This window comes from Canis aureus, chromosome 12, assembly GCF_053574225.1.
Source record: "Canis aureus isolate CA01 chromosome 12, VMU_Caureus_v.1.0, whole genome shotgun sequence".
Taxonomy (NCBI): Eukaryota; Metazoa; Chordata; class Mammalia; order Carnivora; family Canidae; genus Canis; species Canis aureus.
This window is the reverse complement of record NC_135622.1, coordinates 30058095-30072650: the sequence shown is the minus strand read 5'-3', so window position 1 is coordinate 30072650 and position 14556 is coordinate 30058095. Positions and strand designations below refer to the sequence as shown.

General features: G+C 53.7%; 1 protein-coding gene across 1 annotated transcript in view; it reads right to left on the bottom strand.

The window, feature by feature from the left end:
- Positions 1 to 14556, bottom strand: part of KCNIP3 (potassium voltage-gated channel interacting protein 3) — an 83041-nt gene that overhangs the window by 64347 nt on the left and 4138 nt on the right. The window contains exon 2 of the mRNA XM_077843394.1: positions 7793 to 7958. Within this exon, the coding sequence (XP_077699520.1) occupies positions 7793 to 7958 (166 nt within the window). The remainder of the gene's footprint in view (positions 1 to 7792; positions 7959 to 14556) is intronic.

Below are 14556 nucleotides of genomic sequence, written 5' to 3'. Positions count from 1 at the left end.
ACCTTGTGCCTGGCTCTGGCTCCCCAGGACCCCAGAGTTCACTCTTCCTGGAGACAGAAGGGCTCCTGCAGCTTCTTGGGCTGGGAAGGGGGTGAGGGTGGGGTTGGGCATTGCTCCTGAGCTCTCAGCACCAGTGGAGGAGGTGCCACTGGTGTGATATTCGGGTGAGAGTGTGATCTCACTGCAAGGGGCCTCACCCATGTCCCAGGGCTTCTCTGCAGCCAGAAAGGGAATAGCCTGCTCCCATCCAGGCTTCTGCCTGGGAAGCTCAGGGGCCAGGGGGCCCTGGGCAGAGCTGGGCGAGGGGGTGGGTGAGGCCCTGACTTTGGCTATTTCTTGACCTCTGGTCTCTGCTCACTGACACCAGACCACAGTGCTGTTGATGTCCTAGAGTGGAAAATGGGGACATGGGAAGGGGTCCCTCTGACGAGAAGGGTAGAAGAAAACAAATATATGACCGGGCAGAAACTGCTGTCCCTCCCCCTCACCCCCACACTTGCTGGGCACCTAATATGTACCAGGCAGTTTGCTCAGATCCTTCTGGCCACCAGTGCATTCAGTCATCAAAACAACCTCACAAGGTATGTGTAGCCGAGAACGCCATGTCAGTACTCGTTCTCCTTCTCTTTTTTACCTACAGAATTCAGATTCTATTGGAGGTGGAAATGTGCCCAGTTTTAAAAACCAACATCCCCCCACTTCCTTTCAGTCAAGGTGGCTCAGTTCTGGCCAGTGATATGCAGGCATAAATCTCTCAGAGATTTCCCTGAGAGTGTGCTTTCCTGATATAGGCACTACCATTTCCTCCTTCCACCCAGTTTCTCCTTCCCCTTGCCTAGGATGAAGCCATTATGGCTGGAGCCAAAGCAACTACTTTGGGGCTGTGAGGAAAAGGACAAAAATACCCCCAAAAAAACCTTGATTCTGACATTCCCAAGCTGCTAAACTAGTGCCAGCCACTGCTTAACCCAGATTTCTCATATTTCTGTCTAAATTAAGCCACTGTTATTTGGGGTTTCTGTTATATGCAAGTGCAGCCAAGTCAAAATATTCCCTCCAAAGTGTAAGACAAACTCTTGCACCTTGCACTCCCCACTGGTAAAAGGAAGTGCGGTGTGGGATGGCCTTCTTGTGTACCACCGTGAAGCACGCTGCTCCAGACTGTTTGCTTTACTGGGAGCAGGCGAGGCTGTGCAGCAGGTCAGGCTGCATACAGGCAGCTCTGCCCCTGGGATGCCTGGGTGGCTCAGTGGTTGAGCATCTGCTTTAGGCTCAGGGTGTGATCCTGGGATCCGGGATCGAGTCCTCCATTGGGCTCCCTGTAGGGAGCCTGCTTCTCCCTCTGCCTGTGTTTCTGCCTCTCTCTCTCTCTCTCTCTCTCTCTGTGTGTGTGTGTTTCTCATGAATAAGTAAATAAAATCTCTTAAAAAAAAAAAAAAAGCAGCTCTGCCCCCTTGGGCCTGATAACCCTGCACATTCAGTAGCCTACCCTGCATTTAAGGCAAGGTAGCATGCTCTGCAGGGCCAATGACAGTTCCCAGTAGGAACACTCCATGGTCTCCCTAGGTTTTGAGTAAAACCATGCTTTCTTTGGCAAAGATTTTTCTTTTGACATGGAACTAGCAGCTCACTACTGGTTCTCATGGAGATGGAATGTCTGAGGGACACCAGGTAGCATGGACCTCAGCTGCCCATCAGGCACTGAGTATCAACCTCTCCCCCAGCTCTAAAGGCCTATACGTGTGTGTGCAGCACTCCATCATCATGTGCAGATGCGATGTCTGAGCACAGGAGAAGAGGGTCTGAAGGGCTCAGGTAAGTGTATAGCAAGTGACTCAGGCCCCCATGGAACTTGCTGCACTGCCAGCTTCCTCTCAACCTGTATCTGTGACCTCATGGGGAGCCCCTAAGACCATCTGAAGAGAAAAGCAGGGAAGCCCCGGTGGCTCAGCAGTTTAGCGCTGCCTTCAGCCCAGGGCCTGATCCTGGAGACCCGGGATCAAGTTCCACATCGGGCTCCCTGCATGGAGCCTGCTTCTCCCTCTGCTTGTGTCTCTGCCTCTCTCTCTCTGTGTGTGTGCGTGTCTCTCATGAATAAATAAATAAAATCTTTTTAAAAAATGAAGAGAAAAGCATTTATATGTAATTTATAGACAGAGCTACAAGAAATGCTGGCACCAACACTAGGTTGACATGGTGGCCCACTCAGCAGGGAAGGACGATGGAGAAGGGGAATCTTCCTGATGGGCAGAGTGTTGAATACATATGCTTGCCCACATTTCCTGGAAGAAGAGAAGGTCTGGGGTAGGATTTATGCTCACTCATGGACAGCTGTGAGAAACATTTGTTCAGGAGTCAGGGTGGTGGAGGAAAGGAAAGAGGAAACATGGTAATTGCTGTCCAAAGGGCACCAGGCCTGAGAAAGAGCTCAGTAGCCAGGTAGACAAGATGGCCTGGCAGCCTGTATTCCTTGCTGCCTGGCGCTGCTCACCAACAAAGTGTCATATGGTCTAAGATTACTTAGGGGTTCAGTAAAAGAACTTCTCACCAGGCTGTTGTGGCTACAGCTGTTGTTGAGTACCCAGCCTGCCAGCAGGGTGACAAGCCAGCCGCCAGTTGGCAGGTCAGCTACACTGTACCCTTTCTTCCTGGCAGGACCACCACTTATCCTCTCTGGAACTGACATTCATTCTGCATATGAACCTTCATCCCTGCCTGCCCTGCTTCTGCCAACACCATCACCCATCACAGTGTCCCACACACCATTGCTACCAACCAAGGGACTCATGTGATAACAAAGAAGTGTGGCCAAAGGCCAGTGTTTGCAAGACCCACTGACCTTATCCTATTCCCCACAGCCAGAAGCAGCTGGCCTTACTGAACAGTGGAAGAGCCTACTGTAGACCTGGTCTGAGCACCAGCCATGAGGTTATTCAGATGCTGTCCTGTCAGATGCTGGGATGTGCTACTGAATATGCTCCTTCTCTAGCAGAATGATGGATCCAGAAACCAAGAGGATGACAATCAGCCCTCATAGCAGCCCTCAACAACCCCCTCCATTTTTGCTTCCCATCTCTAATACTCTGGGCTCCAGATTAGAGGTTTTAGATCCCAAATCACGGATTCTTCCTTAAGGGAAGCAGCTTCTAGGCTGGAGACTGAGGCTGCCACCTGGCCATTTTGGGCTCCTCATACCACTTAGCTGAATTGATATAGTGGGTGTTGGTTTGAATGAGCCTGAGGATCCAGAGGAGAAGGTTGCAGTTACATGAGGTGGGGGAGGGGAGTGCTATGTCCCAAATTTACTGATTTTTCCAGGGAATTTATTAATTTTGCCGAATACAGTGATAAATGTTAGTGGGATGTTACAGGCAGGATGACCAAGAACTCAGATCCCGGGGGAATGAAAGTTTGGATCACTCCACCAAGGACCCTTAACTGAGGCCTTATAGACAATCACAAATTTCCTACCACAACTCCATGGAAAGGTAGTCTATTTCTATTCTCCTCAAATCTGGGCTATGCTTAGGGCTTGTTGGGACCAATAACATTCAGTGGAAATGATGCTATGTGAGTTCTGGATCCTAGACCTCAAGAGCCCTTTTGCCTTTTCTTACTGGAACACCCCTCTTGGAAGCCAGCCCCCTTATACTGGGGACGGCTATGTGGTGAGCAAGTCCAAGAAGCTCTGCGGAGAGACACAGGCACATGTGTGGAACGGTCTTAGCCCAGCCCAGCCACCAGCTAAACAAAAGCAAGTGAATAATCATAGTCAATGCCATGTGGGGTGGGAGAACCATCCTGGGAAGCCTGCCTAAATTCCTCATCCATAGACATGAGAGAAAACAAAATGGTGATATTTGGGGGTATTTTGTTAGGTGACAAAACGTCACTCTCTCAACTTCAGAGTTTGGACCCAGTACACTCTCTCCAGAGAAATCCTCTTCACTAATCATCTCCCCCCACCTGGCAACTCCAACTATCCAACTTTCTAAACTTTTGATACGGGTGAAAGCTTCAAAGGCCACGTGGCCAGTTTTCAGATAAATCCTTGAAACTTTGCATCTGATCTGGCATCTCAGTTTGAAACACAATGTGACACATATCTTGGTGCTTCAAATATGTTAAAATTCTGTCAGTGTATATTTATATATCCTTACAGATTATAGACAAGTTAATTTACCTTTTTGCCCTCATACCTTTCTACTACCACTTTTTTAAATCAGGGTGCTAGTGGCTTTATGATCTTACCATGGGCTTGAGGGAACCCCAAGAGAAATGAGTTACCCAGAGATGAATGCAGTGGTGGATGAAAATTTGGGTCTCTGCCTTGGGGGAGGGGGCAGGAATTTGTTTGTGTAAGGACAGTTGCACATAACACACGGGAGCCTGTGGCTGCTGCTCCAGTGTTCCCACCAGAACAGCTAGGGAAGTGGGGGCACTTCCTGGGGTGGCAGGCAGGGCCCAGGCTTCCTTCTCTGGTTCCCCAGAATTTCTGTGAACTTCCCAACAGTCTAGAGTAAATACCTCTCTGATTAAACCAGCCAGCCTGGATTCAGTGGTCTGCTGCCAAGACCCCAGGTTATTCTGAAACCCAGTCCTGCTGTCTTCATGGGGAGCCAGACCCGAGAAGCCGGTCTATCCGGTTAATGGCGTAGCCATGCTCCCGGAGAGATGTTCTGGTATCCTGACAGAAAGGAATTTTAGATGCTAGGGAGACAACACAGAGTGGGTCAGAGTCCCAGCCTCTGGGTCACTGAGAATGGGCTCCCCAATGTTGCTGAGGGACACACTTTTCCGCCTAGGATGGGTGCTCCTCTGTCATGCCGCCTGCCCTGTACTCCCTGGCTCCCGGGCCCATCTCAGAGGCCACTGCTGCAGACCAGCTCCCAACATCATGTGGGGCCTTCGCAGCCCGGAAGGGACTGCCAGGCATAGCAGCAGCTGGTGCAGCCATTGCCTTCTTGAATCCCGGGCCCTACCTGACAAGGTCGCCTGAGCCTCGGGGACATCTGTATGTTTTACTGGGCCTTGGCTTCTTCCCCCAAGCTGTCCCAGAAATCTGTCTCTCTGACCTGCTTCTTCTGAATGGAAAAACCCCTGACAACAAGGGTGTAGGGTGTTGGCCTTGTGCCTGCCTTCCACAGGCACCCACTGCTCAGGACACCATGGCCGGGCCTCGCTGAGCTCAAGGACAGAGCGACACTGAATGGCACCGATTGTTCTCTGCACCCAGAGCCCTCTAAAGGAGCAGAAGCACCTCATCTGTGCACAGTTTAGCATTTCACATGCACACAAAGCCCTCGGTGTGACTACACCAGCAGTGCCACCCCTGAGGGGCATACAAGGAGCCATGCCTCATGGAGACAAGGGGTGCCCTGGGGTCTTGGCTCCTTAGTCTGTGATGGTGGCTGCTGCCTCCAGAGATACCAGAGGTTTCCCCAAGAGAAAAGACATGGAAGACACACATGGGGGGTAGGGGTTACCCTGCCTGGAGTATATGGAAGATGCTCCAGGTCAGAGCCCTTGCTCAGCCTCTAACACTTGTGACCTGCTGAGTCATGTGACCTCCCTGAGCTTCAGTTGACTAGTAATGAGTGCCTACCTCATACGATGAAATAGGATCTGGTTTTTCCATGCTTCACGTGGCCTCCTAGTGCCTGGCATAGTGTCTGGGGAACATGTCCATGCAGGGCAATGCACCTGGCTGGGCCCAAACTGTGGATGGTGTCCTGGGCCCTGCTCTGCCCACCTCCACTCTGGCACCCAATGCTCTGGGCTGTAAGCAGTCCAGCAAACACATCCTGACAGTTCAGCACAGGTTCCTGACCTCCAGGAATTGCCCTGAGCTAAAGGTGGGGTATATGCAAGGTCTTCTTGTGACCTTGAACATACCACACCCACCCCCCAGCTTGCTTTCCTCCATGTCCACCCACACTTGGGGGTGCAAAAAGCCCCAGCTAGGAGGTGGCACATCATACTCCAGCCCCAATCATACTCCAGCCCCAATCATACTCCAGCCTACAGAGTTGGAAGTTGGAGACAGGGCTCAGCAGGGAAAAAGCACGGGGATCAGGCAGGGGTGTGGAGTGGAGAGGATTAGGGAGAGACAGAGAGGAACACTGAGGTGATGGTCTTGTGCTGTTGCCAAGAAAAGCCTGGAGGGGGCGCCTGGCTGGCTCACTCACTCAATATAACTTGTGACTCATGATCTTGGGGTCAGTTCAAGCCCAACATTGGATGTGGAGCCGCTTAAAAAAAAAAAAAACTGCCTGGGGGGCAAGACCCGCGGGGTATTCAAGACTCGAGTAGCACAAGCAGTATCAGTTGGAACAGACTCGGCCCCTTCGTGCACACAGCTGGCCACACCACAGGGCCACAGGGCCATGGCCCACCTCTGCTCTTGGGTTTCTGTCCTGAGAGCAAATGGAGTTGTTTGACCCTGCTGCAGAACTAACAGCACTGTAAAGGTGTGAGCTTCCCAGGTGAGCTGTTTGTGTGAACTTTTAGTGACTTCACATTTCCACCACAGGCAAAATCTAGTCCCCCATCATAACCCCGGGGAGCTGGGGAGCGCCCTGGACCCCACATACATATTCATATGCTTTAGTGCTTCTGTGAAAGGCCTCAGCACAGAACAGAATGGAAGTAAAGGGTCGAAGGGTTAGGAGTCTGGAGCAAAGGTCGGCTGAAAACACGGAGTGACAGGGACTCTGGGACACAGCAGAAGGGGGTGCTGGAATGGCCAGGAGGGGCTGGGAGCATCCCAAAGAGCGGTTGTGCATAAAGGACAGGAGTCTGCGAAGTGGCAGCCAGTCCCTGGCCCACTGTGGGCCCCTCAGGCCTTCCCCTTCTCTCTTCCCGCATCCAGCCTGGGAGCCTGGTGCCCTGGTTTATGCCCATTTTCCCATCAGAGGCCTGAGGCTCCCCGGAAATCCTACAGAGAGTGTCTGAGACAACAAACAGGACAGGCTGTCAGGGCTCACAGCTGCCTTTTTCCTTTAAGACTCTCCCGCGCACCTTGTGTATGAGATCACATGTGTGTGGGTGTATGCATGTGGGTGTGAGCGGTGCACGTGCCTGTGTGTGTGTGGTGGGTGGGGGTGCACATGTGTGTGTGGTGGAGGCACAGGTGTGTCGGTAGGCGTGCACAGGTGTGACTGTGGCGTGTGTATGTGTGAGAGAACAGGGGCTGCACGAGGCCATCTGTGCATCCCTTGCTCTGTCACACTCGACAAATAAATAGCACCAAGGGCAAGCACAGAGAGCCATTGCCTGAGCCCCTCAGGAACATCCGCAGTGCTGCCCGAGGTGAAGAGCCAGCACAGCTGCTGGGGTGCCCTGGGCAGGACCCAAGAGGGACTAGGACCGGGGTTTCCTCCTCACTGGGCCTCTGCACACATTGCTGCTCATCCTTTTTACAGAGGACTTCGGAAGGAGGCAGGAGCTGCCCAGGTTACCCGCCAAAAGGTAGGCAGAGCGAGCCAGGCCTGTCTCACCAGGCCAGACTCTGATGCCTGGCTCTAGCCTCCCAGCCACCCAGGTGGGACACCCCAGCACAGGCCCAATCCTCTGTCCCCACCCTCCACAGGGCCTGCTTTGAGCTCAGTGCCTTGCTTGGATTAATGGGGAAAAGCATGAATGAATGAAAACATTATCTCCCAACAAAGATGGAGATGGCATGGCCTGGGCTGGGGTCCCAGGGTGGCCTCTGAAGCCTCAGATAGAAGAGAGCTCCAAACAGACACCCCACCCCCACCCCTGCCCTCATCCAGCCCACCCCAGCCCCTACCTGAGCCCTGTGGGGCTGCACTGGACAGGATCCACTTGACCAGACAGCACCGCATCAGGGCCTGGCGGGTGAGCCGGGGCCTCTGCCACTTGACGCCCTCCTTCTTGCTTAGCGGTGTGCGCCCAGGGTCCCCCAGGAGGCTGCCATCTGACACCTTCATCGCTTCCTGCAGCAGAAACAGGTAGAGTAGCCCTGAGCCCTTGCTCAGAGAGGACCTCCAGGCCGGCCCCAGTCTCCTGGGCAAAATTGTCCTCCATTCCCCCGAGTCTTGCCCCAGATTCACTTGACCTATGACATGTGGCCTGCGTTCCAGCTGTAGGAGGAAGCACCCCTGCATGGGCACCAGTTCTGAGCGGTTGGGTTGGTTGGCTGGGACAATGACCACCAAGGTGGCAAGTTGGTGATATCTTTCCAGGGTTGTAGAGTTTCACATGTGCTACCTTGGTAGAGTCCCGAAAAGTATGTGGCTCCCTAAAGCAAAAATACAGACGTGCAGTTGGGCAAGTTCTGCAGACCCACGGCCCCAAACCCAGCCCCTGCATTGGTCAGCTCTCAGGCACAAGAAGCAGAGACTGACCCAGGCTGATGACAACGGGAAAGGAATTGGCAGCAGGGGAGGGCCTGGGCCAGCCACAGTCTCCCCAGAAAACACACAGAGCCAGGCTTGGAAGACAAACCACAACAAGAGCAAGCAGAGGGACAGCCAGCCCTCAGCCACAGTCACCCCCCCAAAAGAGGGCAGTGAGAGCCCACCTGCCGCAGCTGAGCACCCTGGCCCCTGCTGCTCATGCTTCCATCCTGGGGGCTCTGGGCCTGGGACCCCCACTGGTCTCATGGCCCTGCTGCCCCTAGGACCTGGAGGCTGCTCTGGGGGTCTTCTCAGTTGAGTCCCTAGCTCTAGGTTCAAGGTTAAGAGTAAAGGAATCTGCAGTCCCAGCGCAGGTCATACGCCTCCTCCCTGGCTGCAAGAGGAGCCAGGAAAGCAAGCATCTGGACGTCAAGTCTCTCTCATGTTCTCAGTATGGCTTTCCTGAACACGAGGAAGAAGAAAATCCCTCCAATGTCCCCTGAACTGAGGGAAACTGGTCTGCTGCAACCCACAGGCTCCTGTTAGGCAGGAGAAAACTCCAGATGCTGCGTTGGCTCATGGCTCCATGGGCCCAGTCATGTTTAGAGCTGGACAGTCTGCCTCCGGGTCAGCTTTTGGTGAAGTGGCTGCCTAGACAGGGTGACGTCCACACCCCTTAGCCTGATTTCTGGGGCCTTCTCCGTTGCAAGTGCTGCCTCTATAGCTGTCAGCCTCCAAGCCACCCCCCAGACATACATGCTCAGCAACACCCTCCACATTCCTTCTCTTCTCCGAGACTTGCCCTGGCAATGGGCGGGTTCAGCGGTGCCTGGAGCTGCAGCGAGGGCGAGCACACACTAGCCTGGTGGGGCAGAAAGAGAGGGTGAGCAGGGGTGGCCAGGGGTCTCAGGGTACCAGAGAGGCTGAGGGACGCCCCCTGTACACACATGCACACACATACTAGCACGCGCACACATACACATAGGTTCTGCCCTGGCTGTGTCAGAGAGGCACCTTCTCCATTATTAATGATCCTATTCAGGAGAGAAATGGCTTCAATGAATAAAGCCTTTATTTCTGTCCAGGAAGGGGTAGGGGGAAGATGGGCAGCTGGTGCTCCATTACTTCATCAGTTCTTTGCCGTAGGCTCTGCAGCTGGGCTTAGCGGAAAATGTTAGAAGGAAAAACTGCAGAGGGCCTCAGAGCCTCTATTGGGACCAGGAGCTGTCATTTGGAGCCCTGTCTCTCCCAGGACAATGCTGGCGGTGCTGGCTGGCAGGGGCCGTCCTCGTGGAGCCCGTGGCTCGTCATGAGGATTGTCGTGCAGACCAGGCCTAACTAATGGGGGAGAGACCCGGATGGGGGCCTCCAGGAAAGGCTGGGAAGACCCACTGGCAGGGCAGAGGGCTCCGGCTGTGCCTTTTATTCTGGGCCTCAATGCGGTCTCATCATCATGACAATCCCACAAGGTAGGCCCCACCACTCCCACTTTAAAGAAACGAACTCCAGGAGAAGTCGGGGGCACGCCAGGGCCTCTCTGTACTTGTGGTCAGGTGGTGCCAGGCGCAGGCTGTACCGCGTAGCCTTCCTGGGGCCAGGCCCCGGAGGCTGAGGGGTTCCCCAGGCCCCTAACCATGTCAGAGTAACAGTCTGCGAATGTCCAATACTCTCCCGGACCACGGAACCCCAGTATGTGTGTCTTCCCTGAAGCAGGGGGCTGGGCGTAGTGGGGGCAGGAGCCCTTGAGCCCCCGGGCAGGGTCTACGATGGCTTCCCTCTGTGAAGTGGGGAGGGGTCCTCACGGAGGATAGGAGGGCCCACAACGGCTGAGATAGGCCCCACAGTGGACGACTGCCAGGAGGACCATGGGGAGGGCGGGAGGGACACGCGACCGCAGGTCATCCTCAGGAATATTTGGCCCTTGTCTGTCTGGGAGAGGGTCCGCCTGGGTTGTCTGGAAATGTCAGTGGCCACTCTGGGCTCCCTGCTCCTGATTTGGAAGCTCCCAGGCATAGAAAGAAGGGAGCCCTGAGAGGTGACACATCCACCCCTTCACCCCAAGACGCCTCTGTTCTAAAAGGTGATAGAATTGAAGGGAGCTGAATCAGTGAGCAAACCCCAGCTTGAATTAAATCTTAGCTCCTGCTAAGAACCCCCAGTGGCTTCACTGCATTTCAAATAAAACCCCAATGCCTCTGTTCAGTCTACAAAGCCCCCGTCGGGTCGGCGGGGCACCCCTGACCCTAACAGCCCGCCCCGTGCTCTTCACACACACCAGGCAGCTCGCCCGGCGTCTCGGCCCCGCTGCCCCTCCGCCCGCAGCCTCCATCCAGGAGCTCTCTACATCGATTCTCACAACCACACGTGATTCCACAATGATCTCAGTCAAGTTTCAAATAAAAAATACCGACATACCAACAAAAAAGAGTATTCAATATATACACACACTGGAAAACTTCAAGAAATATTTACAAATGCCTAGATGAAAGTCCCCTGATGTTCTTCTTAATTTAATTGAGAATCCTCTCCCCCCGCTCCTGCTTGATCCTGCCATTATTTCAACAGCGGATGGAGCCATCCATGTTCCATCCTCCATGGGCCTCACGGGGTGGCCAGGGTTGGATGACAGAGACCGATGAAGCCAGAGGATCTGTGCCCCGAGGTCACACGGAGTCCCCATTGGCACACTTGGCACGTGTGGGCATTCCGGGCTGCCAGGGACCTGCAGCCTTCTCTGAGGCCCACGCGTTCCCTGGAGGACAGAGGCTGCAGGTGGGCAGGGCCATTCCCTGACAACCCAGAACTGAGACTGGCGGCACCTATGTGGCCAGATGGATCGGGGTGGGTTTCAGCTCACATCTAAGTCCAGGTCTGTGGGGAGCAGGGGAGGGACAGAGAGGACACCAAGCTGGTGATGTACCTGTGGACCAGGCACTGGGTTAGGTGTGTGGAGATGCTGTCTTATTTGATGCTCACACCAACTTATTGAGGTTCCTTAGACCGTCCTTCAAATCCCCCAGCTGAAGCCCATATCTCAGAATAGGTTCTTCCTCACACCCTCTTACCACGCTTGCCTGGAGCCCCCGTGGTCTGTGTCCTCTCGCGCAGGGTGAATGGGGAGTCAATCTAACTGTCCAACTTCAGGTGTGTCCTGGTGGGCTTTGGCTGGAGGATATGGGTTCCTGGGGGTGGAGCTGTCCCACTGGGCACCTGGGAGATGCTCCCATCTGGTTCAGGAGTTAGACTCCAGGAGGTGTGGGAGGAGATGCCTTGACTGCTCCTCTATCTCCATCTTGTCTTTTACAGGGATGGGGTGTGGCCTCAGCTCAGAGTCTCTGCAGGCCACATGGGGTGGGGGTGAGGTTTAATGCTGGTGTTTTATTTTCATGGCATCCTTCCCATTACCTTCACCTTCATCAATGGCTCCCCCTTTCCATTTACAATAATGATTTAGAGATCCCCCTTTCAATGAATTTATTGAAATTTAAAATGTGAGTGAAAGAAAAAATAGAAAACAATCACACAGATTGTGGTAGATAAGGCAAAGTCAGTGAAGGCAGAGTACCAACAGCCAGGAAGCTTGGAGACAGGGGGGCCCGATCGATGCAGCCATGCTGAGACCCTCGGGTCTGAGCTGTCCCAGACAGTGGTCCCTGGCTGCCTGTGATATTGAACACTTGAAATGGGGGTAGTCCAAATTGAGATGTGCCATCAATGCAAATAGACACTGGATTACTTAGGGGGCACCTGGGTGGCTCAGTGGTTGAGGATCTGCCTTCGGCTCAGGTCGTGATCCTCAGATTGAATCCCACATCGGGCTGCCCACAGGGAGCCTGCTTCTCCCTCTGCTATGTCTCTGTGTCTCACATGAAAATATAAATAAAATCTTTTAAAAAAAGCCTTACTTAAAAGAATGTAACATAGCTTATTAATCATTTTATATTGATAACCTATCAACATGATAATATTTATACTGGGTTAAATAAAATATATTAAAAATAATTTCACTTAAAAAACTTTCTTTAATGTGCCTTCCTGAACATTTAACATGACACCTGTGGCTCACATGACACTTCTATTGGCTAGCACTCTTCTAGATGGTTCTCTGATCTGTCAGTTGGATGGTTTGGGGATGCCTCCTCCTGCCAGGGCTTACCCTGACCCCAACTCTTCTCTCCCTCTCAAGTCCCAGCTAGAGTCAGTCAGACTTGTCTCAGAAAGGTGGCCCACTGGAGAGTGGAGGAAGGGTGGAGGACAATGAGGTGGGAGGCCAACTTGAGGACTGCCCAAATCCAGGGGAGGAAATAGGGGTGCTGAGCCAGGCACAGACAGTGGGGTGGGTCGTGGAGATATGAGGGTATTTAGGATCTGCTGTAGATGTGGGTAGTGGTAGGGGGGTCAAGGGGTCCCCCCAGTAACTGTGACATCTGTCACCACAGAGGCGGAGGAGGCAGACAACCCATCATGCCTTCCAGCTGCCCCAGAGCAAGGTCTGGACTCTGCATGAGGAACACCATCAGCTGAGGGTTTCCACCACGCCATAGAGAGACGCCGGATCATTTTAAACAAACTACCAGGATCTGAGCTCAGACATCCCACCTCGTGAGTCCCCACCCCTTGCAGCCTCCTGAAAGGCCCAGTGGGCACAGCTTCATCTTGTGGGGCCTCATCTGATCAAGCCACTAAGAGTGTCCCGAGGCAAGACCTTCAAGCAGCCACTTCTGCCTCTGTGGTTCTTGTCAGCTGGGCTCCAGAGAACCCCCAAAGTCAAGCCCAGAGAAGGCTTGGCAGGGGTTACCTGTGGGCAGGGGGCAGCCTGTTGGGGGTTGGGGGTGCATGGCTGGAGGCCATGGAGGGTCCTGATAAACACTAGTTAAAAACATCCAGGCTCCCTTCCTCAGAAGGAATGTCATATGAGTAAATGCGTATGCAAAAGTGATTGCTAATTGTTCCCAAATATTTACAAGTATGGATGAGAAATAGCATGAACGGTTGCATAAGGACCACCAAGACCCACCGGATTCTGGCTCCGAAGACATGCTTAGCCAGGGAGGGGGATCTCAGGCAGGTTAATGTTATTTCAGGCCACCAAGTACAGTAGGAAGGGGTCTGCAAGTCGGCCAGACGAGGACCCGAGTCCCAGACTGTCATCTCCCGGCTAGGCTACTCAACCACACTGAACCTTTGTTTCTTCTGTAAAATAGGGATAATAATATGTCCTTATAGGACCAAGGGGAAGGTTAAGTGAGATGACATACAAAGCCCCAGCAGGAGCGTGATTATCAACATTCCCCATCCCTCTGATGCTGAGTAAAGTCTGCTGTCCAGAGAAAGGGACAGGCCAAGCGACAGCCCAGTGATTTCCAGAGATACAGCCAACTCCCTCTGCTCAGCTGCTGCACATCAGAATCACCTGGGAGCTTCCCCCACATCTGGCTGTGGGGGGGCCGCATTATTTGATTCAGTGGGGCCTGTGCTGCTCTATTTTTATAAAGCTCCTCAGTAGATCTAAAAGTGTTGCTAGGTTTAGAGGGCTCATCCCACCAAAGGGGAAGTTCTCTGGGCCTTGCCTGTGGGAGGAGAGGATCTCAGGTTCTCAGTCTCCCTCCTAGGAGGGCTGCCTCAGAGTCTGGGCCAGCTGGGGACATGCAGATGTGGGGCTGCCTGCCCCCTGCCCCCAGTGCCATCCTGGGGGCCGCACAGCACAGGCTGGCTCCCCCAGCAAACACTCCTCGTTGCTCGCTCTATTTCCATCACTTGGGACAGATGGCAGGAAGTGGCAGTGGGCGTCGTGTCGTGCAGGCCCCGAGGATTTGGGGTGGGGAGGCTTTGGGGAGCCTCGATTCTCCACCTACCCCTGGGCACCTACAGCTGCTGGCCAGACAGCTAGCCTGGTGAGGGGGGAGCTGAGACTGTCCTGAGTCCCTGCCAACACCTGCACGAGCACACATACGCTGGAGCAGGGAAAGGAGGACCAGGTCATCCCTGCCCTGTGTCTGATGGCTGCCACCTGGGCTAGGACACAAGCTCCTCACCTGGCCCGTGCTGCCTAGGCCATGAGGGGGGCCTCATCAGCCCAGGAGTGGACTCAGCATGCTCATTGATGACATTCTCCTGTTGGAGTGCTCTTCCCAGGCTCTACTCAGTAAACAGAAAAGAAGTGACATTAACTCTTCAACCATTTATGGAGCTGTCG